Source organism: Salmo salar, chromosome 15 (assembly GCF_965601325.2).
Source record: "Salmo salar chromosome 15, fSalSal1, whole genome shotgun sequence".
NCBI lineage: Eukaryota > Metazoa > Chordata > Actinopteri > Salmoniformes > Salmonidae > Salmo > Salmo salar.
The window spans coordinates 87,633,588-87,660,209 of NC_138305.1; the positions used below are offsets into that span (position 1 = coordinate 87,633,588).

The window sequence follows — 26,622 nt, forward strand, 5'->3', positions numbered from 1 at the left end:
GAGGCTCTTGGGGATTTTACTATCAACATTAAAGGTGCAATATGCAAAAATCACACCACCATTTCCTGGTTGCTAAAATTCGAAAAGTTCTACTAATTTCACTTTATGTGACAAAACAAGCAATGTACAATATTCATTGTACCATCTCAACCGATGTGAAATATATTTTCAATAACCATACATATTGTATTTTCTGATTTTTGAAGCTGGTGAACAAAACTGAAAGTAAAAGAAGCAAATATGAAACTTCAGAACTGGAAGCATAGTGCACAAAGAACAGATATACCACTTCTTAGACTTGCTTTCAATGAGAATGACAGATCTATAACTCATATGTCTACATGAATTCGGTAGGTAGCCCAAAAAGTGACATATTGCAGCTTTACATTTAATTGGCTATTTCCATGATTGATTCAGTGTTTCAATTGTTGAAGTAATGCTCAGACATATTTTATAGTCACTATTATGTGATGTAGTCAACCTACTACTCCTTCCAATGCACATGACTGTTGACATTAATGGCAGGTCAGCTGTCTGAGGCTTTTAGACTATAGCAAGCTGCTGCTTCACTCACATTAAATAGAAAATGCATGAATTAATTGGCTGAAGAGTGTGTGATTATTATTATTTTTTTTCAATTTAATGAAGTCACAGTTACATTTATAAACATAGACCTTACATGGTCAACAAAAAAAAGGAAACTCTGCACAACCCGAATTTTGGTAACTCACTCAATTTCTCATGATCTAACATTGTAGTTAATATTCAAGAGTACTGAGCACAGACATAAGGATTTCCACCCTCTGACATAGAGAAGACATTACACGTAGACACTCAGTAGCTACTGAGTAATGCTGCCCTCTGATGTCTATTTAGGGCTCTCATTTTCTCATTTTATTTTTGTGCTGAATATATTCTGTACAATCTTTTGCATGAAATTTACTGGATCAACAACATTATACAAATGATGATGAACAAGTAAAAGTAATCATGTCATTAAGCCTGGAGATAAAAATGAATACATTGTATGTTATATTACAAAATGGAAGCTGAAATCTAGAACCACAAATAATTGTCAGTAACCACATTTCCATCCACAATTTTTATCATAAAGTATGAAAAAAAAGCACAACAGCTCTGATGGAAATAGGACTTTTCGGTAAAATGTTATAAATGCCGACAGATCATTTGTTAGTTTGACATGAGGGGGATCTTTTTGTCTAAAGTGAGTTATGCAAGAAATGTAGGACATAAGGTTACACATCCTTTATATGTATATGACTCGGGAAACCATGCCGTTAATTAGTCTACAGATTAAATAAATGATGATGAACTTCACAGAGTTGTGAAAATGCATGGTCATATTGATGCTCCTTACAATAAATATCGAAGGTGTTATTCTGGTGACATGATGATCGATGCTTGACAGCCTTTTGACGAATAAAAATATTCTAGCTTTTATCCATAATAATCTCATCATGTAGAACCTATCAGCACTGTATCTGCGAGCTGTTGGCTAGAGCGCACGTGCAAAAACCAGAGTAGGCACATTTGCTATTTAAAGCAGCAGTTTTTGTGACAAACTACAGTAGAGTTGAAAATAAGATGGAAACATGAAAATGTAAGCGAAGAAAAATTAATTTTGTGTGCACTATGTCATCATGCACTGACTGTTATCTGCAACAAGTCCGCTTGGTGGAAACACACTGGTGGGAAAATGCATATATTTTCTTTATGGTGATATTTGCATGAAAATCCGTCGCCAATTGGATGGAAACCTAGCTAGTGTGTTACATTTTTGGCTATAATGTTTTATCTGTATCCTTTTCCAGCGGTGGGGGCAGGCTCCATCACACATATAAATAGATATAGGACTCATCTTTATATCTGTGCCATTATAGCGTATGTGGCAGCATTGGTAGCGCCATAGCGATGTAGGTAGAGTTGGGAGAGATGATGTTAAAGTTAAGAAGACAACAACTAAGCATGACACATTGGGTAAATCTACAAAGACATAAGGTTACACATCCTACAAAAATGGTACTCGTGGAGTGCTGGAAACATGAACGAAATCTGAATACCAGTTTTGGGTGGATAGGCAATGGCATGGCGAGATGTTTGGGAAGAAGTTTAGCTGGTTCTTCCTGCTATCCCACCTTGGTTGCTCCCTCAGCCAGTGATAGATGTATGGTTGCTTGAGAGGGTAAGATATGTTGAGGAAGGAGTAGATTCAGTTGTAAGTGACCATTTAAGAACACAGTACTATGCTTTCTTGAATATATTCACAAATGGATCTAAGGACCATAAAACAGGGAGGACAGGTGCAGCTTTTGGTGTTCCTGAGTTTAAGGTCACAGTGATAAAAAGAGCAACAGATAATTTATCTGTTTACACAATGGAGTTGCTGGCCATACTTTTGGCTGCAGAGTGGGTGGAGGAGGTGAGGCCAGACAGGGTAGTCATCTTCTCTGTTACCTGTGCAGCACTGAGGAACTTAAATTAATTTGTGTCTCAGAGCAGACAAGATGTATCTGCTCTGCATACAATGTATTAATATCGGCACAGGCCTTTCCTGTGGCTCAGTTGGTAGAGCATGGTGTTTGCAACGCCAGCATGGTGTGTGCAACACCAGGGTTGTGGGTTCGATTCCCACGGGGGGCCATTACAAAAATACAAAAAATGCATGAAATTAAATGTATGCATTCACTACTGTAAGTCGCTCTGGATAAGAGCGTCTGCTAAATGACTAAAATGAAAATGTAAAAATGTATGAGGTTTTGCAGTGCTTGTATAGAGTGAGACAGATGGGTGTATGTGTGATGTTCCTCTGGGTACCAGCTCATATGGGAGTAGAGGGAAATGAGGAGGTGGATGTTTTCGCGAAGCAGGGTCCGAAACATCCTAATGTTGAGATTGAACTGTCAATCAGTAAAGCAGAAGCCAAGGGGTTGATCTAAACAGTGTTTAAAAACAAATGGCAAGAGTTGTGGAAAAAGGAGGGAAAGACATCTGTGTAAGATCCAGGAAAAGGTGGGGGCAGGAAGGGCTGAGACTGACTGGGAGGTGGGATCATTGTCAGAAGGAGATGGAGACAGTGGAACAATTTCTACTTTAGTGCCAGCAATATAGGAGGGAAAGGGAGCGATTTGTTATTAGATTTAAGGAGAAATGGGGTTGAAAAGCCAAGATGAAGTGAACTGCTGGGGATATCTTCAGTGGATGTACTATTTCATTATGCATTTCAATTTTGGGTAGGATTCAGACCTTTCCTGTCACTGGTCCACACTCCAGTACAGTAAGTAATGCACCTTAAAGTTGGTTGACAACCGCCATAAAATATCCACAGAAGAAGAATCTTAGCACTGTTGAGGCTATAACCCATAGGAATCCCAAACCAGGTGACTATTTTGACAACTTTATAATGGCAGAAGCATGTTGGAAGCCCTCAATGGCACTGCCCATGCTAAAACCACAGTTTCTAAACCCAGAGAAACAACATTACGAAACTTCCGAGAACGCTTGCAAAACAGACAAAACAGACTAGGCTGGGGTTTGAGAAGTCAATGAGAGATGTGAAAAATACTTATTTGGTAATTCTAACCGATGTCTTCAAGGGATACTTTCGGATTTTGGCAACAAGGCCCTTTATCTACTACCCCAGAATCAGATAAACTTGTGGATAACATCTGTGCCCATTTATAAAAGTAATATTGCAATATATTAATATTACTTATGTTTTACGTACATTACATATGGAAAGTATTCAGACCCCTTGACTTTTTCTACATTTTGTTAAGTTACAGCCTTACTCTAAAATTGATGAAATTGTTTTTTCCCCGTCAATCTACACACAATACCCAATAATAACAAAGCAAAAAGAGGTTTAAAAATTTAGCAAATGTATTACATATAAAAACCTGAAAGTTTTACATTATTATTCAGACCCTTTACTCAGTACTTTTCTGAAGCACCTTTGGCAGTGATTACAGCATCGAGTCTTTTGGAGTATGACGCTACAAGCTTGGCTCACCTGAAATGGCGCCGGAGAGGATGGCTGATATTTTACGTGCTCCTAACCAACTTATTTTGTTAATTTTTTTGCATTGTTTGTAACTAATTTTTGTAACTTATTTTGTACATAATGTTGCTGCTACCATCTCTTATGACCGAAAATAACTTCTGGACATCAGAACAGCAATTATTCAGCATGAACTGGAAGAAGCTTTTTCCTTTAACGAGTCCGACGAGAAGGATATACTGCTTTCACGGGAACAGGCCCAATTCCCTGTCATTTGTGTGAAGAGAAGATGGAGAAATATGGGGCGGAGGTCGGGCTGCCTTCTGAGAATTCGTAGGCGAGCGAGTACCAATTCGAGTTCCAATTCTATTGGCAAACATGCAATCATTGGAAAATAAAATCGATGAACTACGAGCAAGATTAAACTACCAATGGGATATTAAAAACTGTAATATCTTATGTTTCACCGAGTCGTGGCTGAATGACGACGTGAACAACATACAGCTGACGGGTTTTACACTGTATCGGCAGGATAGAACAGCAGCCTCTGGTAAGACAAGGGGTGTCGGTCTATGTATATTTGTAAACAACAGATGGTGCACAATATCTAAGGAAGTCTCAAGGTATTGTTCGCCTGAGGTAGAGTATCTCATGATAAGCTGTAGACCACACTAACTACCTAGAGAGTTTTCATCTGTATTTTTCGTAGCTGTCTACATACCACCACAGACCGATTCTGTTACAAAGACCGCACTCAATGAGCTGTATACCGCCATAAGCAAACAGGAAAACGTTCATCCAGAGGTGGCGCTCCTAGTGGCCGGGGACTTTAATGCAGGGAAACGTAAATCCGTTTTACCTCATTTCTACCAGAATGTAGAATGTGCAACCAGAGGGAAAAAAACTTGAGACCACCTTTACTCCACATAGAGACGCGTACAAAGCTCTCCCTCACCCTTCATTTGGCAAATCTGACCAAAATGTAATCCTCCTGATTCCTGCTTACAAGCAAAAATTTAAACGGGAAGCACCAGTAACTCTGTCAATAAAAAAGTGATCAGATGAAACAGATGCTAAGCTACAGGACTGTTTTGCTAGCACAGACTGGAAAATGTTCCGGGATTCTTCCGATGGCATTGTGGAGTACACCACATCAGTCACTGGCTTCATCAATAAGTACATTGATGACGTCATCCCCACAGTGACTGTACGTACTTACCCCAACCAGAAGCCATGGATTAGAGGCAACATCGGCACTGAGCTAATGGGTAGTGATAACTCATTCAAGGAGCAGGACTCTAACCCGCAAGCTTATAAGAAATCCTGCCATGCCCTCCGACGAACCATCAAACAGGCAAAGCGTCAAAACAGGACTAAGATCGAATCGTACCCCACCGGCTACGACTCTCGCTGGATGTGGCAGAGCTATTATAGACTTCAAAGGGAAGCACAACCCAGAGTTGCCCAGTGACACAAGCCTACCAGACAAGCTAAATTACTTCTATGCTCGGTTCGAGGCAAGTAACACTGAAACATGCATGAGAGAATCAGCTGTTCCAGACGACTGTGTGATCACGCTCCCCGCAGCCAATGTGAGTAAGACCTTTAAACAAGTCAAAATTCACAAGGCCCGCAGGGCCAGACGGATTACCAGGACGTGTACTCCGAGCATGCGCTGACCAACTGGCAAGTGTCTTCACTGACATTTTTAACCTCTGTCTGAGTCTGCAATACCAACTTGTTTCAAGCAGACCACCATAGTCCCTCTGCCCAAGAACACTAAGGTAACCTGCCTAAATGTCTACTGACCCGTAGCACTCACGTCTGTAGCCATGAAGTGCTTTGAAAGGCTGGTCATGGCACACATCAACACCATTATCCCAGAAACCCTAGACCCACTCCAATTTGCATACCGCCCTAATAGATCCACAGATGATGCAATCTATATTGCACTTCACAACACCTTTTCCCACCTGGACAAAAGGAACACCTACAGTTGAAGTCGGAAGTTTACATACACTTAGGTTGGAGTCATTAAAACTAGTTTTTCAACCACTTGTCACGCCCTGACCAGGTGAACTCGGGTATTTTGGTCAGGGTGTGTCATGTTGGGTATTTTTCCTTGGTTTGTTTTCTATGTTTGTGTTATAGCCTTGTGTGAGCTCTATGTGGCTTATTTCTATGTTGGGTTCTGTCGATTCCCAATCAGAGACAGCTGTCGCTAGTTGTCTCTGATTGGGATCACATTTAAGTTCCTTTTTCCCCCACGCTGTTTGTGGGGTGTTGTCTCTTTGTTTTGAGCAAGTAACGTATCGGCCTTGTCTTGGTTTTGTGTACGTGTTTATTTTCAGGTTAAAGAATAAACATGTGTTCGCTCCCAGCTGCGTTTTGGTCCGCTTCCTCATCACCCGACGACGAACGTTACACCACTCCACAAATTTCTTGTTAACAAACTATAGTTTTGGCAAGTCGGTTAGGACATCTACTTTGTGCATGACGTCATTTTTCCAACAATTGTTTACAGACAGATTATTTCACTTATAATTCACTGTATCACAATTCCAGTGGGTCAGAAGTTTACATACGCTAAGTTGACTGGGCGTTTAAACAGCTTGGAAAATTACAGAAAATGATGTCATGGCTTTAGAAGCTTCTGATAGGTTAATTGACATCATTTGAGTCAATTGGAGGTGTACCTGTGGATGGATTTCAAGGACTATCTTCAAACTCTTTGCTTGACATCATGGGTAAATCAAAAGAAATCAGCCAAGTCCTCAGTGTCACGACTTCTGCCGAAGTCGGCTCCTCTCCTTGTTCGGGCGGTGTTCAGCGGTCGACGTCACCGATCTTCTAGCCATCGCCGCTCCACTGTTCATTGTTCCATTTGTTTTGTCTTGTTTCCCCGCACACCTGGTTTACATTCCCTAATCACACTACATATATATTCCCTCTGTTCCCCCCATGTCTTTGTGTGGAATTGTTTTTGTTACATGTTTCGTGTTACGCGCCAGGCTGATTTTCCCCGGGTACCGTGTTGTACCCGAGTGTGTTTAATTGTTTAACTTATGCATTATTGTGACTGTTGTCGCGCTTTGCACTTTTGCCATTTTGGCAGGAGGTTTTTGATGCAGTTGCGTCTGTCTGTTGTTACTTCTGCCAATTAAAGTGAACAACAGCAAAGAACCTTGTGAAGATGCTGGAGTAAACAGGTACAAAAGTATCTATGTCCACAATAAAACAAGTCCTATATATCGACACAAGCTGAAAGGCCGCTCAGCAAGGAAGAAGCCACTGCTCCAAAACCGCCATGAAAAAGCCAGACTACGGTGGGGACATGGGGACAAAGATCGTACTTTTTGGAGAAATGTCCTTTGGTCTGATGAAACAAAAACAGAACTGTTTGGCCATAATGACCATCGTTATGTTAGGAGGCTTGCAAGCCAAAGAACACCATCCCAAACGTGAAACACGGGGGTGGCAGCATCATGTTGTGGGGGTGCTTTGCTGCAGGAAGGACTGGTGCACTTCACAAAATAGATGGCATCATGAGGGGGGAAAATTACGTGGATATATTGAAGCAACATCTCAAGACATCAGTCAGGAAGTTAAAGCATGGGTCTTCCAAATGGACAATGACCCCAAGCATACTTCCACAGTTGTGGAAAAATAGCTTAAGAACAACAAAGTCAAGGTATTGGAGTGGCCATCACAAAGCCCTGACCTCAATCCCATAGAAAGTTTGTGGGCAGAACTGAAAAAGCGTGTGCGAGCACGGAGGCCTACAAACCTGACTCAGTTACACCAGCTCTGTCAGGAGGAATGGGCCAGAAATTCACCCAACTTATTGTGGGAAGCTTGTGGAAGGCTACCCGAAACGTTTGACCCAAGTTAAACAATTCAAAGGCAATGCTACCAAGTACTAATTGAGTGTATGTAAACTTCTGACCCACTGGGAATGTGATGAAATAAATAAAAGCTGATAATAAATCGTTCACTCTACTGTTATTCTGACATTTCACATTCTTAAAATAAAGTGGTGATCCTAACTGACCTAAGACAGGGAATTTTTACTAGGATTAAATGTCAGGAATTGTGAAAACTGAGTTTAAATGTATTTGGCTAAGGTGTGTGCAAACTTCTGACTTCAACTGTATGTGAGAATGCTATTCATTGACTACAGCTCAGCATTCAACACCATAGTGCCCTCAAAGCTCATCAATAAGCTAACGACCCTGGGACTAAACACCTCCCTCTGCAACTGGATCCTGGACTTCTTGACGGGCCGCCCCCGGTGGTAAGGGTAGGTAACAACACATCCGCCATGATGATCCTCAACATGGGGGCCCCTCAGGGGTGCGTGCTCAATCCCCTCTTGTACCCTCTGTTCACGCATGACTGCGCGGCCAGGCACAACTCCAACACCACCATTAAGTTTTCCGATGACACAACGTAGGCCTGATCACTTTCAACGAGGAGACAGCCTATAGGGAGGAGGTCTGAGTCCTGGCCGTGTGGTGCCAGGACAACATCCTCTCCCTCAATGTGATCAAGACAAAGGAGATGATCGTGGACTACTGGAAAAAGAGGACTGCGCACGCCTCCATTCTCATCGACAGGGCTGTAGTGGAGCAGGTTGAGAGCTTCAAGTTCCTTGGTGTCCACATCACCAACAAACTAACATGGTCCAAGCACACCAAGACAGTCGTGAAGAGGGCATGACAAAACATATTCCCCCTCACGAGACTGAAAAGATTTGGGTACTCAGAACCTCAAAAGGCTCTACAGCTGCACCATCGAGAGCATTCTGACTGGTTGCATCACTGCCTGGTATGGCAACTGCTCGGCCTCCATCCGCAAGGCACTACAGAGGGTAGTGCGTACGGCCCAGTACATCACTGGGGCCAAGCTTCCTGCCATGCTGGACCTCCATACCAGGTGTTGTCAGAGGATGGCCCTAAAAATTGTCAGACTCCAGCCACCCTAGTCGTAGACTGTTCTCTCTGCTACCGCATGGCAGGAGGTACCGGAGCGCCAAGTCTAGGTTCAAGAGGCTTCAAAACAGCTTCTACCCCCAATCCATAAGACTCCTGAACATCTAATCAAATGGCTACCTAGACTTACCCAGGTCCCGAGTCACCTGGAGCAGGTTTTCATCAAGGATCTCTCTGTACTTTGCTCCGTTCATCTTTGCCTAGATCCTGACAAGTCGCATGATGCTGCCACCACCATGATTGACCATAGGGATGGTGCCAGGTTTCCTCCAGACGTGACGCTTGGCATTCAGGCCAAAGAGTTCAATCTTGGTTTCATCAGACCAGAGAATCGTTTTTCTCATGGTCTGATAGTCTTTAGATACCTTTTTGGCAAAAACCCAGCGTGCTGTCATGTGCCTTTTACTGAGGAATGGCTTCCGTCTGGCCACTCTACAATGAAGGCCTAATTTGATGGAGTGCTGCATAGATGGTCTTCCTTCTGAAAGGTTCTCTCATCTCCACAGAGGAACATCTCCACAGAGGAACTCTAGAGCTCTGTCAGAGTGACCATCGAGTTCTTGGTCACCTCCCTGACCAAGGCCCTTCTCCCAGATTGCTCAGTTTGGCCGGGGTGGCCAGCTCTAGGAAAAGTCTTGGTGGTTCCAAACTTCTTCCATTTAAGAATAATGGAGCCCACTGTGTTCTTGGGGACCTTCAATGCTGCAGACATTTTTTGGTACCCTTCCCCAGATCTGTGCCTCGACACAATCCTGTCTCTGATCTCTACGGACAATTCCTTCGACCTCATGGCTTGGTTTTTTTCTCTGACATAAACTGTGGGACCTTATATAGACAGGTGTTTGCCTTTCCAAATCATGTCCACTCAATTGAATTTACCACAGATGGACTCCAAGTTGGAAAACATCTCAAGGATGATCAATGGAAACAGGATGCACCGTAGCTCCATTTTGAGACTCATAGCAAAGTGTCTGAATACTTATGTAAATAAGGTATTTCAGTTATAATGTTTTTTATACATCTGCAAAAATGTCTAAAAATGTGTTTTCGCTTCATTATTATGGGGTATTGTGTGTAGATTGATTTTAATCCATTTTAGAATAAGGCTGTAATGTAACAAATGTAGAAAAAGTCAAGGGGTATGAATACTTTCCGTAAGGCACTATATATCAGGATTTTATGCTCATATATACAGATGGATCAGAAGATCCATGGACAGGTATCACTGGGTCAGCCTTTGCTGTACAGGGAAGTGGTTTTGCAGTAAGGAAACATATTACAGACCACCTGGCTGTATGCATTGCAAAACTGATGGCTGTACTGTTGGCCTTGCAGTGAGTGGTGGAAGTCAAGCCAAACAGAATAGATATATGCTCTGATTCATGTACTGTGTTGATGAGTATGCAAACACTTAGCTCATATAGCAGCTATATGAGGTACTCCAAATTCATGCACGGGTGAGACAGATGGGTGTCCAGAGGTTTTTGCTTGGGTCCCAGCCCATGTGGGGGTGAAAGGGAATGAGGAAGTAGATATGCTAGCTAAACAGGCCTTTAGGAGAAAGGATGTGGAGTAAAACATTTTAAGAGTGTCTCAACATTTTTAAGAGAAACGGAACTGGCACGTAGGATTTACTTCCTTCCTGTCTCTGGCCCACACTCCAGTACAGTAGGTGGCGGTAATATACCATAAAGTTGGATGCCAACCGCAGATAAACACCACAGAAATAGTATGCGTGCGCGCCACCTTGTTTCGGTCACGTGAGACGATTACGATTATGGTGGAAGTGTATTTCTTGAAGTGAAGCCGCAAAAGAACCAAAACAGACCGGGATATTAAGGAAAGTTGCCTGTCACGTCTTGAACTTCTTCTGCCCTTGGATTCGGGTAAGCATAACATCCGAGGTGGAAAGTCCTCAACCACAATATTTAGCCTAAACACTGGGTCAGCTAGCCACGACACAGTCTAGCCTGCCAGCTTTTTATTTATCTTTTGTATTTCGTGCACTTGTGTTGTCACGAGTAGTTGTGTGTAACCCATTCATAGATGGTATAACCATTCATAAGTTGCCAGGTGATATGTAACACGTGAACAACACAAATATTGCATCCAATCTCTGTATTCCGGAGCAGAACGTAAATAACATTTCGCTAGTTAGCAGATAGCTGAGTTCCAAGGTTGTAATTTAACTCGTTTTGAGTTAGACTACATCTAATTTAGCCACTCAGCCTCCTAGGCTAAACACGTTAGCCTTCTTCCTTGTCACACATGTCGGAGATACTTACACTTTGCCTTTTGCTAATGTCATGCGACTTATGGTTAACATCAAATCCTAGCGATGGCAAACAATCATAGTTAGCTATGTTTATGTTCTCCAGACATATTGTTATTGCGTAAAATGACGTTGGGGTTTTCTTGCTGTCATCCAGTCACATGGGTTCATAAAGCATACTGTCATTTCAACAACCCCACCCTGCCAATTTGTTTGAATTGAGGGGTGGGGCTCGGTAAATGTAGCGAACCTTTCACAATGCATTGTGGGTAATGATTTGTAAGGAGGAAGTTTGGCATTTATAAGTTGTATTCTTCAAGAAACAAAGTTCTTCCTGGAATGTTGCACTCTAACCAATACTTTAAAAACAAGTTAAACATGCCTGTGTGTATATTATACTGAACAACAATATAAATGCAACAATTTCAAAGATTTTATTGAGTTACAGTTCATATAAGGAAGTCATTCAATTGAAAAACATTAATTAGGACCTCATCTATGGATTTCACATGACTGAGCAGGGGTGAGGCCATGGGTGGTCCTGAGAGGGCATAGGCCCACCCACTGGGGATCTAAGCCCAGCCAATCAGAATGAGTTTTTTTTCCCCACAAAAGGGCTTTTATTACAGACAGAAATACTTCTCAGTTTCATCAGCTGGCGGTGTGGCAGGTCTCAGACGATCCCGCAAGTGAAGAAGCCATATCGGTAGGTCCTGGGCTGGCGTGGTTACAAGTGGTCTGCGGTTGTGAGGCTAGTTGGACGTACTGCCAAATTTTCTAAAACAAATATTTTATTTCAGCCCATGAAACATGGGTCCAACAATTATATTTTTGTACAGTATAGTTGATTTTGTCAGTTCATATGTTAACTATTAACTTGGTAGTGCGTTAGCTAAACCCAAAGACATAACCTAACCAAAACAGTAGTTTATGTGGAAAGATAGTCGTAGCCTACTAGCCTTGTCAACAAGAACCTCAGCGGCAGAGCTTTCCTGAGGTTGTGTACAGTTGCTTAAGCTGCTTTTTAGCCTTTAATCAGGACCTTTTCGTCTAACCTTGGCAATACTTAATTCGTTCTCGATTTGGACGTCACCGGTATTTAAACTCCCGAGGCTAGTTTCAGGGGGAAAGTTGGAATTTATTTATGCCCTGTTAATAAATTAAATATGTTTTTGCTGCATGAAGTAATCGAACAAGACTAGATGGCGGTGTATACCTTGTCGGGTTATTTCATGGATAAAAATTTATTTTAATTTAATTAAGGAGCATTTTCTAATTTCCAACTTTCCCCCTGCAACTAGCCATGGGAGTTTAGAAGACTTTTGTTGTTAGAAAATCTCTCTTTTGAATAGTTCAACATACCAGCTACAACAGTAAATGTTACATAGCTGTATTATCTACTTAGCCTTGCATTGTGTAACAATGTAACATAATGTAGATACAAAAATGGTTGAACTGCAGCTTTTAACACTGACAAGGGACTTGTGACTCGAGAATAAAGGACTGACTCGTACTCGAAACCTAAGAACTTGATTAGGATTCATGGTTTATTGACTTGACTACTGCCATCAGCTAGCCTACTTCTAGCCCTATCCTGTGTTGTAGGCATTCAAGCATTCCAAAATTCATAACCACCTGTTATCAACTCTATTAGCCTAGGCTGTGTTTCCACTTTTTTATTCATTTGTGCATTATCTCATATTTAGCTGAGGGAGGTAGGTAATCATTGGCTTATGATGAGTCTGATCCTGGTCATAGCTGATGAGTTTCTGACTAGTGAGTTACCTGGCACATAAAGCAGTCGCTCACTGTAGGCCCAGGATCAGCAGTAATAAATTATTAACTCCGGGTACAGCCAAAGTTAGTTTGTCAAGAGCTTTTTCCTCTCGTCTGCACAGGGGAGAAAGGCAAGGAACATACTTGTGTAATATAGTGTATGTAGACACTGCTTCAAATTAGTGGATTCTGCTATTTCAGCTGCACCTGTTGCTGACAGGTGTATAAAATCGAGCACACAGCCATGTAATCTCCATAGACAAACATTGACAGTAGAATGGCCTTACTGAAGCGCTCAGTGACTTTCAACGTGGTACCGTCATAGGATGCCACCTTTCATTGGTCCTGGTCAACTGTAAGTGCTGTTATTGTGACATGAAAACGTCCAAGAGCAACATCGGGTAAGCCGCGAAGTGTTAGGCCACAGAAGCTCACAGAACGGGAACTGTGAGTGCTGATGCGCGTAAAAAATGCCCCTGGAAGCATGTCAGCATAACTGTTTTGTCAGGGGCTTTATGAATTGTGTTTCCATGGCCGAGCAGCCTCACACAAGCCTAAGATCACCATGCACAATGTCAAGCGTTGGCTGGAGTGATGTTAAGCTTGACGCCATTAGACTCTGGAGCAGTGGAAACGCGTTCTCTGGAGGGATGAATCGCGCTTCACCATCTGGCAGTCCGACGGACAAATCTGGGTTTGACGGATGTCAGGAGAACGCTACCTGTCCCAATGCATAGTGCCAACTATAAAGTTTGGTGGAGGAGGAATAATGGTCTGGGGCTGTTTTTCATAGTTTGGGCTAGTTAGTTCCAATTTAAGGAAAATCTTAACGCTAAACCATACAATAACATTCTAGACTATTCTGTGCTTCCAACTTTGTGGCAAGAGTTTGGGGAAGTCCCTTTCCTGTTTCAGCATGACAATGCCCCTGTACACAACACAAGTTCCATACAGAAATGGTTTGTTGAGATCGGTGTGGAAGAACTTGGAATGGCTTGAACAGAGTCTTGACCTCAACCCCATCAAACACCTTTGGGACGAATTGGTACGCCGACTGCGAGCCAGGTCTAATTGCCCATGATTTTGGAATGATATGTTCGAGCAGGTGTCCACATACCTTTGGTCATGTACTGTGCATTCGGAAAGTATTCAGACCCCTTGACTTTTTCCACATTTTGTTACAGCCCTATTCTAAAGTTGATTCAATAGTTTCCCCCCCCCCTCAAATCTACAGAAAATATCCCATAATGACAAAACAAAATGTATTAAAAATAAAACTGAAAAATCACATTTGCATAAGTATTCAGACCCTTTACTCAGTACTTTGTTGAAGCACCTTTGGCAGCAATTACACCCTTTTTGGATATGACGCAACAAGATTGGCACACCTGTATTTGGGGAGTTTCTCCCATGCTTCTCTGCAGATCCTCTCAAGCTCTGTCAGGTTGGATGAGGAGCATCACTGCACAGCTCTTTTCAGGTCTCTCCAGAGATGTTGGATCGTGTTCAAGTCCGGGCTCTGGCTCAGGCACTCAAGGACATTCAGAGACTTGTCCCAGAGCCACTCCTGCATTGTCTTGGCTGTGTGCTTAGGGTCGTTGTCCTGTTGGAAGGTGAACCTTTGCCCCGGTCTACTGTCCTGAGTGCTCTGGAGTGTTCATCTTTCCCTCAATCGTGACTAGTCTCCCAATCCCTGCCACTGAAAACATCCCCACAGCATGATGCTGCCTCCATGCTTCACCGTAGGGATGGAGCCAGGTTTCCTCCAGATGTGACGCTTGGCATTCAGGCCAAATAGTTCAATCTTGGTTTCATCAGACCAGAGAATCTTGTTTTCTCCTGGTTTGTTTTGGCAAACTTCAAGAGGGCTGTCATGTGCCTTTTACCGTGGAGTGGCTTCCGTCCGGCCACTCTACCCTAAAGGCCTGATTGGTGGAGTGCTGCAAGGTTCTCCCATCTCCACAGAGGAACTCTAGAGCTCTGTCAGTGACAGTTCTTGGTCACCTCCCTGACCAAGGCCCTTCTCCCCCGATTGCTCAGTTTGGCTGGGCAGCAAGGTCTAGGAAGAGTGTTGGTGGTTCCAAACTTCTTCCATTTCAGAATGATGGAGACTTATGTGTTCTTGGGGAGTGGGGTGGTATCACACTCGAGGCATTTTCCAGAGAACAGTTATTTGTAGTTGGGTAATTCCACAGTAACAGAGTGGGACTGTTTCACTTTAAAATACATCTCAAACAAACCAATGATTGTGAAGTTGTCACTCTGTTACTGTGGAATTACCTAAATGACTCTTAGGAATCTTATAACTATACATCTTAACTTGGTAAGTTTGACCCCGACTTCCATGTACAGTCGTATGAAAACGTTTGGCCACCCTGACCATTTCCATGATTTCCATTTATAAATAATTGGTTGTTTGGATCAGCAATTTCATTTTCATCTATCAAATAACTGATGGACACAGTAATATTTCAGTAGTGAAATTAGACAGGTGCATAAATTTGGACACCCCAATAGAAAAATCACATCAATATTTAGTAGAGCCTCCTTTTGCTAAAATATCAGCCTCTAGATGCTTCCTATAGCCTCTAATGAGATTCTGGATGAAGGTATTTTGGACCATTCCTCCTTACAAAACATCTCCAGTTCAGTTAGGTTTGATGGTTACCGAGCATGGACAGCCCGCTTCAAATCATCCCACAGATTCTCAATGATATTCAGGTCTGGGGACTGGGATGGCCATTCCAGAACATTGTACTTGTTCCTCTGCATAAATACCCGGGTAGATTTTGAGCAGTGTTTTGTGTCGTTGTCTTGTTGAAATATCCAGCCCCGGCGTAACTTCAACTTTGTGACTGATTCTTCAACATTATGCCCAAGAATCTGCTGATACTGAGTGGAATCCATGCGACCCTCAACTTTAACAAGATTCCCAGTACCGGCACTGGCCACACAGCCCCACAGCATGATGGAACCCCCACAATTTTACTCTGGGTAGCAAGTGTTTTTCTTGGAACGCTGTGTTCTTTTGCCGCCATGCATAACGTCCCTTGTTATGACCAAATAATTAAATCTTTGTTTCATCAGGCCACAGCACCTTATTCCAAAATGAAGCTGGCTTGTCCAAATGTGCGTTTGCATACCTCAAGCGTGTGTGCAGAAAAGGCTTCTTCCGCATCACTCTCCCATACAGCTTCTCCTTGTGCAAAGTGCGCTGAATTGTTGAAGGATGCACAGTGACACCATCTACAGCAAGATGAGGTTGTAGGTCTTTGGAGGTGGTCTGTGGGCTGTTTTTGACCGTTCTCACCATCCCTCGCCTTTGCCTCTCCGATATTTTACTTGGCCTGCCACTTCTGGCCTTAACAAGAACTGTGCCTGTGGTCTTCCATTTCCTCACGATGTTCCTCACAGTGGACACTGACAGCTTACATCTCTGCGATAGCTTTTTGTAGCCTTCCTCTAAACCATAATGTTGAACAATCTTTGTTTTCAGGTCATTTGAGAGTTGTTTTGAAGCCCCCATGTTGCCACTCTTCAGAGGAGAGTCAAAGAGAACAACAACTTGCAATTGGCCACCTTAAATACCTTTTCTCATGATTGGATGCACTTGTCTATGAAGTTCAAGACTTAATGAGCTCACCAAACCAATTGTGTGTTCCAATTAATCAGTGCTAAGTAGTTACAGGTATTCAAATCAACAGAATGACAAGGGTGCCCAAATGTTTGCATAGCCTATTTTTCACATCTGATTTAATTTCATACAACTTAATATTGCTACACTAAAAATCTTTGTCTGGACAATACTCCAGAACTCAGCTTTTATTAGAAAATTAATGGCATGCCACTGTGATCATTTTCTGTGACGACAGAGTAAATTATTATGCATCCTCAGAGGGGTGCCCAAACTTTTTCATACGACTGTACTTATAGAGAAGACTAGCCTAGTCAGAGAATGGTAGGTACAAGCATAACTGTGTTACACCTTTTAACTAATAGCAATATCATTTCATTACCATTCAAAAGAAGTCTGTGTTAGTTGCTGGGTGGTAATAGTGTAACTAACAGAGTGCTGACCATGATTTTTTGTTGTTGTTCCATTACAATCAGATAAACTCACTGTAATATCATTAAGCATCTCGCACAAGGCACTGAACACAAATGTTATGTCTAGACAGAGGATAGAAAGGCTGGAACTTGCATTGCATGCAATGTGTGTTGGGCCATTGAATGTTTGACTGAGTGTGGTGTTTGTTGCAGGTATGTCATGGCCTCCAGCATTGCTAAACCAGGCCCTGGGAATGGCTACCCCATGAAGGCACAACTGCAAATTATGGGTAGGTTCTTAATCCTGATCCTTGTCATTTATTTTGGGTGTTGAAGGGCTTAGTCCATACCAAACATAGAAAACTCTCTCTCAGGGTGTGGGCGACGTTCATAAAACAGAATTGACTCGACGTGCCCTATAATATAGTAATATGTCAATTAGCAGATGCTTTTATCAAAAGAGACTTAGTCATGTGTGCATACATTTTTATGCATGTATGGGGGGTGAAATCAAAGCCACTACCCAGGCGTTGCAAGCACCGTGACTACTAACTGAGCTGCTGTCAAACAAACTTCTAGCTCTGCCATAATTCACAACACTCTTCATCTCCTCAGTGCTATCAGCAAAACTGAAAGAGAACAAGAAGAACTGGTTTGGCCCCAGTCCATATGTTGAAGTTGCAGTTGACGGCCAGTCCAAAAAGACCGAAAAATGCAACAACACCCACAGTCCCAAATGGAAGCAGCCGCTCACAGTGTAAGTTGTCGTCGTGTTATTGTTGACAGTCAGTGTTGAGAACAAGGAACAGCCGCCTATTAATTTAACGAGTACAAATTCTCTCGCAAGTGTACAGGGTTGACTGAGGATCCACTCATGATTTAGTAGTGCCAAGTGCCAACACATCCACACAATCAATCCCTTCTTTATATAGCTCTGGAGTCTTACTCTGCAGTCCCTTCTTAATTTAAAGTCCCTCTCCAATTTCAGTATGTCTTGGTGTGGAGAATTCAGAGCAGTTATACTATGTTTGAGTAAGCTGATGCGCTTCCATAACTGTCTTTTCCTGCAAATATTCAGGGTTTAAGTAGGCAGCTGTTATAGTGGGCATGGACACTTGCTTCTATTTGTCTCCATGCTAACTCTGTTTGTTTTGTCTTCAGATATTTGAAAATAATTGACTATTTGGTGTCTGATAAACTCTCATCTAAAATGTATGCTATATTCCCAGTGAATTAACCAATGTGATCTTCATTGTATGTTTTTCTTTTCTCGGCAATAGAATTGTCACTCCTTTCAGCAAGCTCATCTTCCGGGTATGGAGTCACCAGACCTTGAAGTCGGACGTATTGTTAGGCATGGCAACTTTGGAGGTCAGCGACACACTCAAATCCAATGACATGAATAGTGAGTGCCTTCCTTGTGTCATGTTATGCATACCTTGCTTGGCTGTGTGATAAGGGCCTGTACTGTGTCTGTGCTCTTTCTCTCTTACATAACACAGCCACAAGCACCTCCCTCTGCTTTGACTGTGTGATGTCACAGATCAGAGGCAGATGAGATTACTTCCCCTTCATAAAGAGTTCATTCAGTCCCCTGCCAATTTTCGAAATGCATTTAAGACAAACCAGATTGAACATATCACACCAGTCTCCTATTTTGACAAAACAGTAAACAATGACAGCTTAGTTTTGGAGTAGGGTAATTACTCTGTTTCTTATGGCTGGATATTTGTTTGACTCTCCTTGTATTCCTTTTACGGGAATGATCTCTCCATGACTTTTTTTCCACTAGTTTGTTGAAGATATATTTCATAAGGTGACAACAGAGATAATCATTGGTCCATAGCCTATGTGGTATACTATCCAAGCAGTTCTTTACTGTCCCTCTTGTGTCCCAAACTCAAGGTTATCATCCTGGTGCAAAGTGGCAGGATGACTCAAAGTGCTGATAAAGGCTTTTGACAGACAGGGAGCTGAGTGGAAGGAGGCTTTTTATTACATAACCAATAGTGCTGGGAATTGCCAGGGACCTCACGATACGACATTGTCATGATACTTAGGTGCTGATATGTATTGCGATTGGATATTGTGATTTTATTGCAACTCTATATTCCAAACATATTGCTCACCATATGTCTGCTGCAGAGGGACAAGAGAGCCATGAGAAAATGAGTTTTGATCAGTCATGGAAATTAAAGTGCAGAAAACAAATTGGCTCCCTATTTAAAAAGATGGAGAACAAGCTATGACGGAAAAATACTATCGTTTTGGTGCACATACAGCCAACTAGCACAAACATAATATTCAGCTTATTGACAATACGATATTTTGTCAAAAATATCCCGATTTGTAACTAGATTCTTTCCCCCATCTCTGATAACCAATGATTTTGTTCCATGGTGTTTTTCCTTCAGTCTCTGAGGTGGTGCAGACCCTGCAGCTGAGTGCAGACAAAGACCAGACGGATGTGGTGGGGGACCTGTCTGTCTGTCTGGACGGCATGCAAGTCGACCCAGAGATGTTTGCCTCTGCTGCCGAGGCCAACAACCGAAGTGCGTCTGCTCTGTGCAATGTTATCTGCACTGTTATCTGTATTGATTTATGGGGGGGAGTTCTGGTTTTCCCAACCTGCCCAGAAAATAAGCTCCAGCTTCCCGTCAGTATGTTCAGTTCACAACTCTGTTTGTGTTTCTGATCTCAGGTACGTCAAATGGGGAATCGCAACACAACGGGGATCATGATGTGAGGTAAGCCTATTATTCCTGCTTACTGTGGTAATGATGGTCTTGCTTATGGACAGAGTTAATAGTTGACCTTGTGGCAGGCGGAGTAGAGATGGCTCTCCTTCTGTGGATGGTTTGGAGCACAGAGCTTCCCCAACTGGGCGTGCAGTCGCAGTGAACGGCACAGGGTCTCCCGCTCTGTCAGCAGGGGGCTCCAAGGGGAATCCTCTACGGCCCCCCAGGCCCTCCCGACCCCCACCACCCACCCCGCGCAGACCAACCTCCTCTCCAGGTGAGTGGGTCAACCTCTTAGCCCATCTTAAACCAACACTAATGCTCCTGGGGATTTTATGGTATTTTGCTTTATGCATTTGTCAGATAATGTGGCGGAAAACAACCATTTAGTGTCGTTTTCTCAATCTTTTTTCTCATTCTCTGGTTTTCGGCAGCATCCTCTAATAGTTCCATACCAACTGAAGGAAGCGATGGCCCCAGCTCAGAAACCCCAGTCCGTATGCCTGCACCTGCAGTACCAGCCGCAGACCCCAATGCACCACCCCCTACACACGACCAGAGCCAAGCAATGGCAGCCAGACAAGCAGCCAGTGTTACCCCAGGCCCCCCCAGAGTCCCCACTGTCGCTGCAGGCCCACTGCTTCCAGGGTAAGGGTCAAGCCATCCATGTTGATCGGTCTGGCAGTAACAGTCAGTTAGTGGTGTCAATACAACTCTCAGGAGTTCATCTGACTATTATGTTCTGTTAAACTGAAGATGTAAGCAAGAGAGCTGTTTGAAATATGTCTGCTGTGACTGCTTACCAACTGCAATTACCTGTTATTATTGCTCTAGGGTTACATAGTCTCATAATTTGTATACTTTAACGCTACACTCTAGACTGTTTTTTTAAGTGTTAACATTTTATTTGAATCGCGTTTTGCTGTGAAGATGGGAGCAGAGGGTGGATCAGAACGGAAGGCTGTATTTTGTAGATCATGTGGAAAAGAGGACCACGTGGGAGCGGCCTGAGCCTCTACCTTCTGGGTAACTCCCCTTACATATCCTGTGTCTTCATACTCAACTGATACTCAAACTACAATGTACATTCTACATGCAGTATTCAAATGCATTTTTCCTACCCCTGTATTAACACAGAGAATAGTGTCTTTGTTACTAGAGGATACTAAATGCCAAAGGTCTTATACAGTCTCCCATGTTCCTCTTTGCCCTGTGTGTAGGTGGGAGCGGCGAGTGGACCCCATGGGCAGGGTCTACTTTGTAGACCACATCACCAGAACTACCACCTGGCAACGGCCCACCATGGAGACGGTACGGAACTATGAACAGTGGCAGCACCAACGCAACCAGCTACAGGGTGCCATGCAGCAGTTCAACCAGCGCTTCATATATGGGGTGAATGGGGTAAGTGGGAACTCTATGACTGGTCAAATCAAGTGTTCAGTTCCTTCAATAACAGTACTGAACAGTTGTGAAACACTCAACAGATGAAGATTTTAAATAAATGGGGCAAGCTGCTTTTTGCACTGTGTGACATAATGTCATCAAATGGATTGTGTAATTTACAGGAAGTTTATTAGGAACAAAATAACTAAAGGGGATGCTACCTCACACCTGGCTTTATTTAGCCAAATGAGCTAGCTGGCTAGCCAGACATAATATTATCTTCCTAGAACTGCTCTAACTATGAAATGTAATTAATTGGGCCTTGCTGTAGTGTCCAGACAATCTATTAGTGTTTATGTGTCAGCCTTATCAGATTGTCTGTTTCTCTTCATTCTTTACATATTGTGCTGTAAACAGTTTCCCCTTTTTCAGTTGGTGATATTTAACCAATCTTGATCAGTCGACAGTTGAGTTTTTTTTTAACTTTGTTCAAATATTATTCCTTATTTTCTCTGGTGCACTGAAGCTCCAGGACCAGGTTCCAGCCACTGAGAATAAGCAGTTTGATCCCCTGGGCCCTCTGCCACATGGATGGGGTAAGATCTCACTCACTACCTCACAGATTAATTAAGAGTTTTCTAGAATTTTTCATGAATTGATTTACGTCCTCAGAGAAAAGAACTGACAGCAACGAGAGAGTGTACTTTGTCCAACACACCACACGGACTACACAGTGGGAGGACCCTCGCACTCAGGGGTGAGAAGTTCATCTGTGCTACTCTTAGTGTAGATATGTATTCTAACATCTACTTTTAACTTCAGTGGGGGCTATCCTGGAAAGATTAGCTCAGCCCCTGGATGTAGTACTCTCCACATGCCCATGTGCTGGAACTGAAGTGTTAATTCAAATATTGTGCAGATCTGTGTCTGACTCTTGGTCCTAGTGATGACACTCTCTCTCAGGCTGCTGAATGAAAAGCCTCTTCCAGAGGGCTGGGAGATGAGGTTCACTGTCGACGGCATCCCATACTTTGTGGACCACAACAGGAGAGCCACTACATACATCGACCCTCGCACTGGAACATCCTCACTGTACGTCACAAGATTCCATTCACTTGATATAAAAGCATTGGGCTACCACTCTGACTAAACCATTTTTCTTGAGGCCATATTTTAGACTAAAACTAGGCTGTATGTAGCAAACACAGTTCTGTTTGAGACTAGTTTTGACCTAAAACAGACTGGTGATGGAAGTGTTGCTATTAATAACAGCCCTTTCTTTATGTTCTAAAAACGTCAAATAAGGATGACTGAAATGGGCTGAACCGATACTGTACTGTCTATCTTTAAGTATTCTAATGAGCCGCACCTGAGGGATGATGGTGTACTGTCAACATGACTGCTCTCTGTGCAGTAGTTACTTTGCTTAGCTCTATTCCCCAACTAACAGGAATTACTTGTTTGGTGCCTTTCACAGGACTGAGGTTATTGATATTTTCCCTCTAGTTGTTTCAGTCTGCTCACATGTAGCATGTTTTGGCTGAAATAATTGTCATTATCTAATCATTTGTTATTTCTGAAGAGTAGTGAACACATACCATTGTCTGTCTGGGGTCTATGATTTGACATTATTGTATAGTTCTCATAAACTATATTAAAAGCCAGGTAATCTGACAGGACTGATTTTGTGTTTTGGCCATAATGTGTGCCTTGTTCCTTCTCTCTTACTATAAAACAGTGAAAACGGGCCCCAGATTACTTACGTTCGAGACTTTAAAGCCAAAGTCCAGTACTTCAGATTCTGGTGCCAGGTAGGTGTCATGCCTTCTGAGTTTGAGTGGTTAAACATTGTCATTGTTTTTATGATCAACAGAACCACATGAATTCTAATACAGTGACCCAATTAAATGAAAATGATGACCTGTTATTTCTGTTGGCCCGTTCTGAAAGAAATCACATGCTTCAAAATCACTTATGATTTCCTCTTCTTCTTGTCCAGCAATTGTCAATGCCTCAGCACATCAAGATCACTGTCACCCGCAAAACCCTGTTTGAGGACTCGTTCCAACAAGTGAGTAAACATCCTCCCAAATGATCATGTTGACACTGACATATGTTGTCCATATTAATTTGACTCTTTCCGGTGTAGATAATGAGCTTCAATGCACAGGACCTCCGCAGGAGACTATGGATCATATTCCCTGGGGAAGAAGGCCTCGATTATGGTGGGGTGGCAAGGTAAAGCTCGAATGTGCTCTTGTACAGTCATTGCACTCCAATAAATAATACGTCATTGTAGTGATAAAGTTGCCTTTGGTCAAGGTTTCAGCTATTTGAATTGCCTTGTAAAATATCCTAGATAAGTGGTTGTCTACCAGTTATTTGATCACGTTATAAAGTATGGCGTTAGCTGGATGCTTGCAGAGAGGTATTGTGATGAGTTATCAATTTCTTCCTCTGTAGGGAGTGGTTTTTCCTGCTGTCTCATGAGGTGCTGAACCCCATGTACTGCCTATTTGAATATGCTGGGAAGGACAACTACTGCCTGCAGATCAACCCTGCCTCATACATCAACCCTGACCACCTCAAATACTTTAAATTCATTGGACGCTTCATCGCTATGGTAACTATTTTGAGTCACTAAGTTCAACTTTTTCTACTGCAATGTGATGTGTTTGCAAGTGCAAAGATCTGATGCAGTTCTATATTTTTAGATGTTAACCTCCTGATCTCTTTTCCCAGGCTCTTTTCCATGGGAAGTTCATTGACACAGGCTTCTCGCTGCCGTTCTACAAGCGCATGCTGAACAAGCCATGGGCACTGAAAGATCTAGAGTCCATTGACACAGAATTCTACAATTCTCTTATCTGGATTAAGTGAGTCTTCTGCGGAAGCTGTACTGATATTAACTTTGTTTGTAACGGATGTTAATGTTTGTTCAATGTTTTGGTCCCATTTTTCTTAATGAAAGAGTTGTTTTCTGTGTTAAGTCGCTGACACATGTCTTTGTCATCTTTTTGTGTACTTCAGGGAGAATGACATTGAGGAGTGTGGCCTGGAGATGTACTTCTCTGTGGACAAAGAGATTCTGGGTGAAATCACCACTCATGAGCTCAAGCCGGATGGTGGCGAGGTCCTGGTCACTGAGGAGAACAAGGGGGAGTATATTAGGTCTGTCTTAGCATATGGCCGCCTTCTCCCCTCTTGGTACCTCTGAACTCTTTTCACTACTGTCCTGGTGTGTGGTGCCTTGATGGTCTGCGTTTCTCCCCCAGGCTTGTAGCAGAGTGGAGGTTGTCCAGAGGTGTGGAGGAGCAGACCCAGGCCTTCTTTGAGGGTTTCAACGAGGTCCTCCCACAGCAGTACCTGCAGTACTTTGACGCCAAAGAACTGGAGGTATGAGTCTTAGTTTGGCCTACTTATTTACACCAGGTTCCCAATATTCACTCTGGTAAAGATCAGTTGTTCCAACGCATGTTCCATTGAACCAATTGTGACGTATTCACTTCCTGCAGGTGATGCTGTGTGGGATGCAGGAGATCGACCTGACAGACTGGCAGAGGAACACCATCTACAGACACTACGCACGCAGCAGCAAGCAGGTCCTCTGGTTCTGGCAGGTCAGTGTTACTACTCACCTGTGCTACAGTCAGATGCCACATCTCCTCAGTATCATTACATTCAGATCATGCACGAAAGAACATGCCTGGACCTCCTGTACTTTCCATCCAGCTCATCAAAGAGATGGACAACGAGAAGCGGATGAGGCTCCTCCAGTTCGTCACAGGCACCTGTCGCCTTCCTGTTGGAGGCTTTGCTGACCTATTGGGTAAGTTTGAGGCTGTTCCTTCCCCTCATGGGTGGATAACAAATACAATCTGCAGAGGTAAAAGATTGTGCCCTTTTTACCTGTAAGTAGATGGGTTAGTGACTTACATATTTGGTTTTGTAGGAAGCAATGGCCCGCAGAAGTTCTGCATTGAGAAGGTGGGAAAGGAGAACTGGCTGCCCAGAAGTCACACCTGGTGAGTAGTGTATGGAAGAGTCAAGGTTAAAACTGAGTAAAGGCTTCATTCGACAGATAACGAACCTGCCCCTGTTTTCCCCTTTTCTAGCTTCAATCGATTGGATCTGCCTCCTTACAAAAGCTATGAGCAGCTGAAGGAGAAATTGATGTTTGCGATTGAAGAGACTGAGGGCTTTGGGCAGGAGTGATCTAGCAACTGATCGATAGACACAGGAGTGTGGTCTTCGTTTGTCAGTGTTTTAGCCAGGGAGCCCGTCTCATAGAATGTGTGCCCCCCCATCATGCATTAACGCTGGAAACTCACCCTCAATAACATCATATCATATACGGGACAGGATTATCAACAGCATCGGTCCCACCACTATTTCTGACTAACCCAACACTGACTTTGAGGAAAATGTTGTAATTTCATCAGAAATAAAATTCTTATGTCTGATAAGACAATGGGAAGGTGCAATGCACATGCTTTAAAATAGAACAGTTCTTCTGTTCAAGGCTCCTTAGCATTTATCTGTGAATCAATAAAATATTGCACGGGACAATATTGGCCCCTATATTTATAAAGGTACATGGATGTGGCTCTACTATGACCCTAGTTTTATAGGGCGTTGTGACATGATGATAAAATGTAATCTCTTTAAATATTCTGGGGAAAAGGAAGTGTGAAATGTTTGTGTCCAGAATATTGCCTTGATGTCTTGGCTGATTTGAGATTTAACCAAGTTGTGTGCTGAGGTTGTGCCTGTGAAGACTAAACCGGTAGCTTTTAAAAGAGATTTTTTTTAATAAACTGATTTATCCATTTTATATTAATGGGAGATGTTTTTCTGGCCGTGGCAAAGGCATGGGAACGTCGGTGAGAATACATTTTGTTTGATTTTCTGGGTTGATTTTGAATGGAAATCCTAGGGAAGTTAATGTGTAAATAATGATAATTTATGGTGCATTGCAAATAAAAAGTCAGCTCCTATTTTTGTCTCCAGATTTATCCTTAATGCAACTTAAACTGCTCTCCTTGTATATGAAACCATGTTGTAAATTGTGTTAATAACAAATTAATTTCATTTTGTAAAATAAAAATAGCGTTTAGTAATAAGGGGTGTATTGTGAAACACAATTTGAAAGATTTTTCCCGTGTTGATTTATATGTACATTATGAATTTGTGTAAAAAAAAATATTAAAAATATCAAATTAATTCTATGGGTTTGTTTTCCTTTTGTGGTGTTACTGTGGTAGTGAAGTCAGTGAAGAAATCTAAACAATCTAGTTAAACGGCTTCAAATCATGGCTATCCATTTTGAATAGTTTCATTTTAGCTAAATGCAGCGTATTATACAGAGTGCATGCCTTAAGATTCATTCATAGT

The 26,622-nt window shown here is 42.6% G+C and overlaps 1 protein-coding gene across 3 annotated transcripts; it reads left to right on the plus strand.

The window, feature by feature from the left end:
* The first annotated feature begins 10,731 nt into the window (after nucleotides 1-10,731).
* On the plus strand, nucleotides 10,732-26,451 carry LOC106572363 (E3 ubiquitin-protein ligase Itchy). Of its 3 annotated transcripts, none has more exons than XM_014146426.3 (24): nucleotides 10,732-10,895; nucleotides 17,318-17,394; nucleotides 17,720-17,861; nucleotides 18,385-18,509; nucleotides 19,519-19,656; nucleotides 19,806-19,851; nucleotides 19,929-20,119; nucleotides 20,277-20,490; nucleotides 20,773-20,868; nucleotides 21,063-21,246; nucleotides 21,755-21,824; nucleotides 21,901-21,985; nucleotides 22,192-22,320; nucleotides 22,967-23,039; nucleotides 23,228-23,299; nucleotides 23,378-23,466; nucleotides 23,692-23,851; nucleotides 23,971-24,104; nucleotides 24,259-24,399; nucleotides 24,504-24,624; nucleotides 24,744-24,848; nucleotides 24,961-25,057; nucleotides 25,181-25,253; nucleotides 25,344-26,451. In XM_014146426.3, the coding sequence occupies exons 2-24, from the start codon at nucleotides 17,325-17,327 to the stop codon at nucleotides 25,441-25,443; spliced, it is 2,655 nt and encodes an 884-aa protein (XP_014001901.1). In that variant the 5' UTR covers nucleotides 10,732-10,895; nucleotides 17,318-17,324; the 3' UTR covers nucleotides 25,444-26,451. The 3 variants fall into 3 exon arrangements, with proteins under 3 accessions (XP_014001901.1, XP_082818243.1, XP_014001904.2); XM_082962117.1 differs by lacking the exon at nucleotides 10,732-10,895 and adding an exon at nucleotides 11,911-11,987; XM_014146429.3 differs by lacking the exons at nucleotides 10,732-10,895; nucleotides 17,318-17,394 and having other exon boundaries at nucleotides 17,719-17,861; nucleotides 18,385-18,475.
* The last annotated feature ends 171 nt before the right edge of the window (nucleotides 26,452-26,622 follow it).

Excerpts from the sequence above, each read along its gene's own strand:
- LOC106572363 (XM_014146426.3), top strand. The coding sequence starts at position 17,325 with ATGGCCTCCAGCATTGCTAAACCAGGCCCTGGGAATGGCTACCCCATG. Across the intron at positions 20,869-21,062 it reads CCTGAGCCTCTACCTTCTGG|GTGGGAGCGGCGAGTGGACC; the intron begins GTAACTCCCCTT and ends CCCTGTGTGTAG. Across the intron at positions 24,105-24,258 it reads AATTCTCTTATCTGGATTAA|GGAGAATGACATTGAGGAGT; the intron begins GTGAGTCTTCTG and ends TGTGTACTTCAG.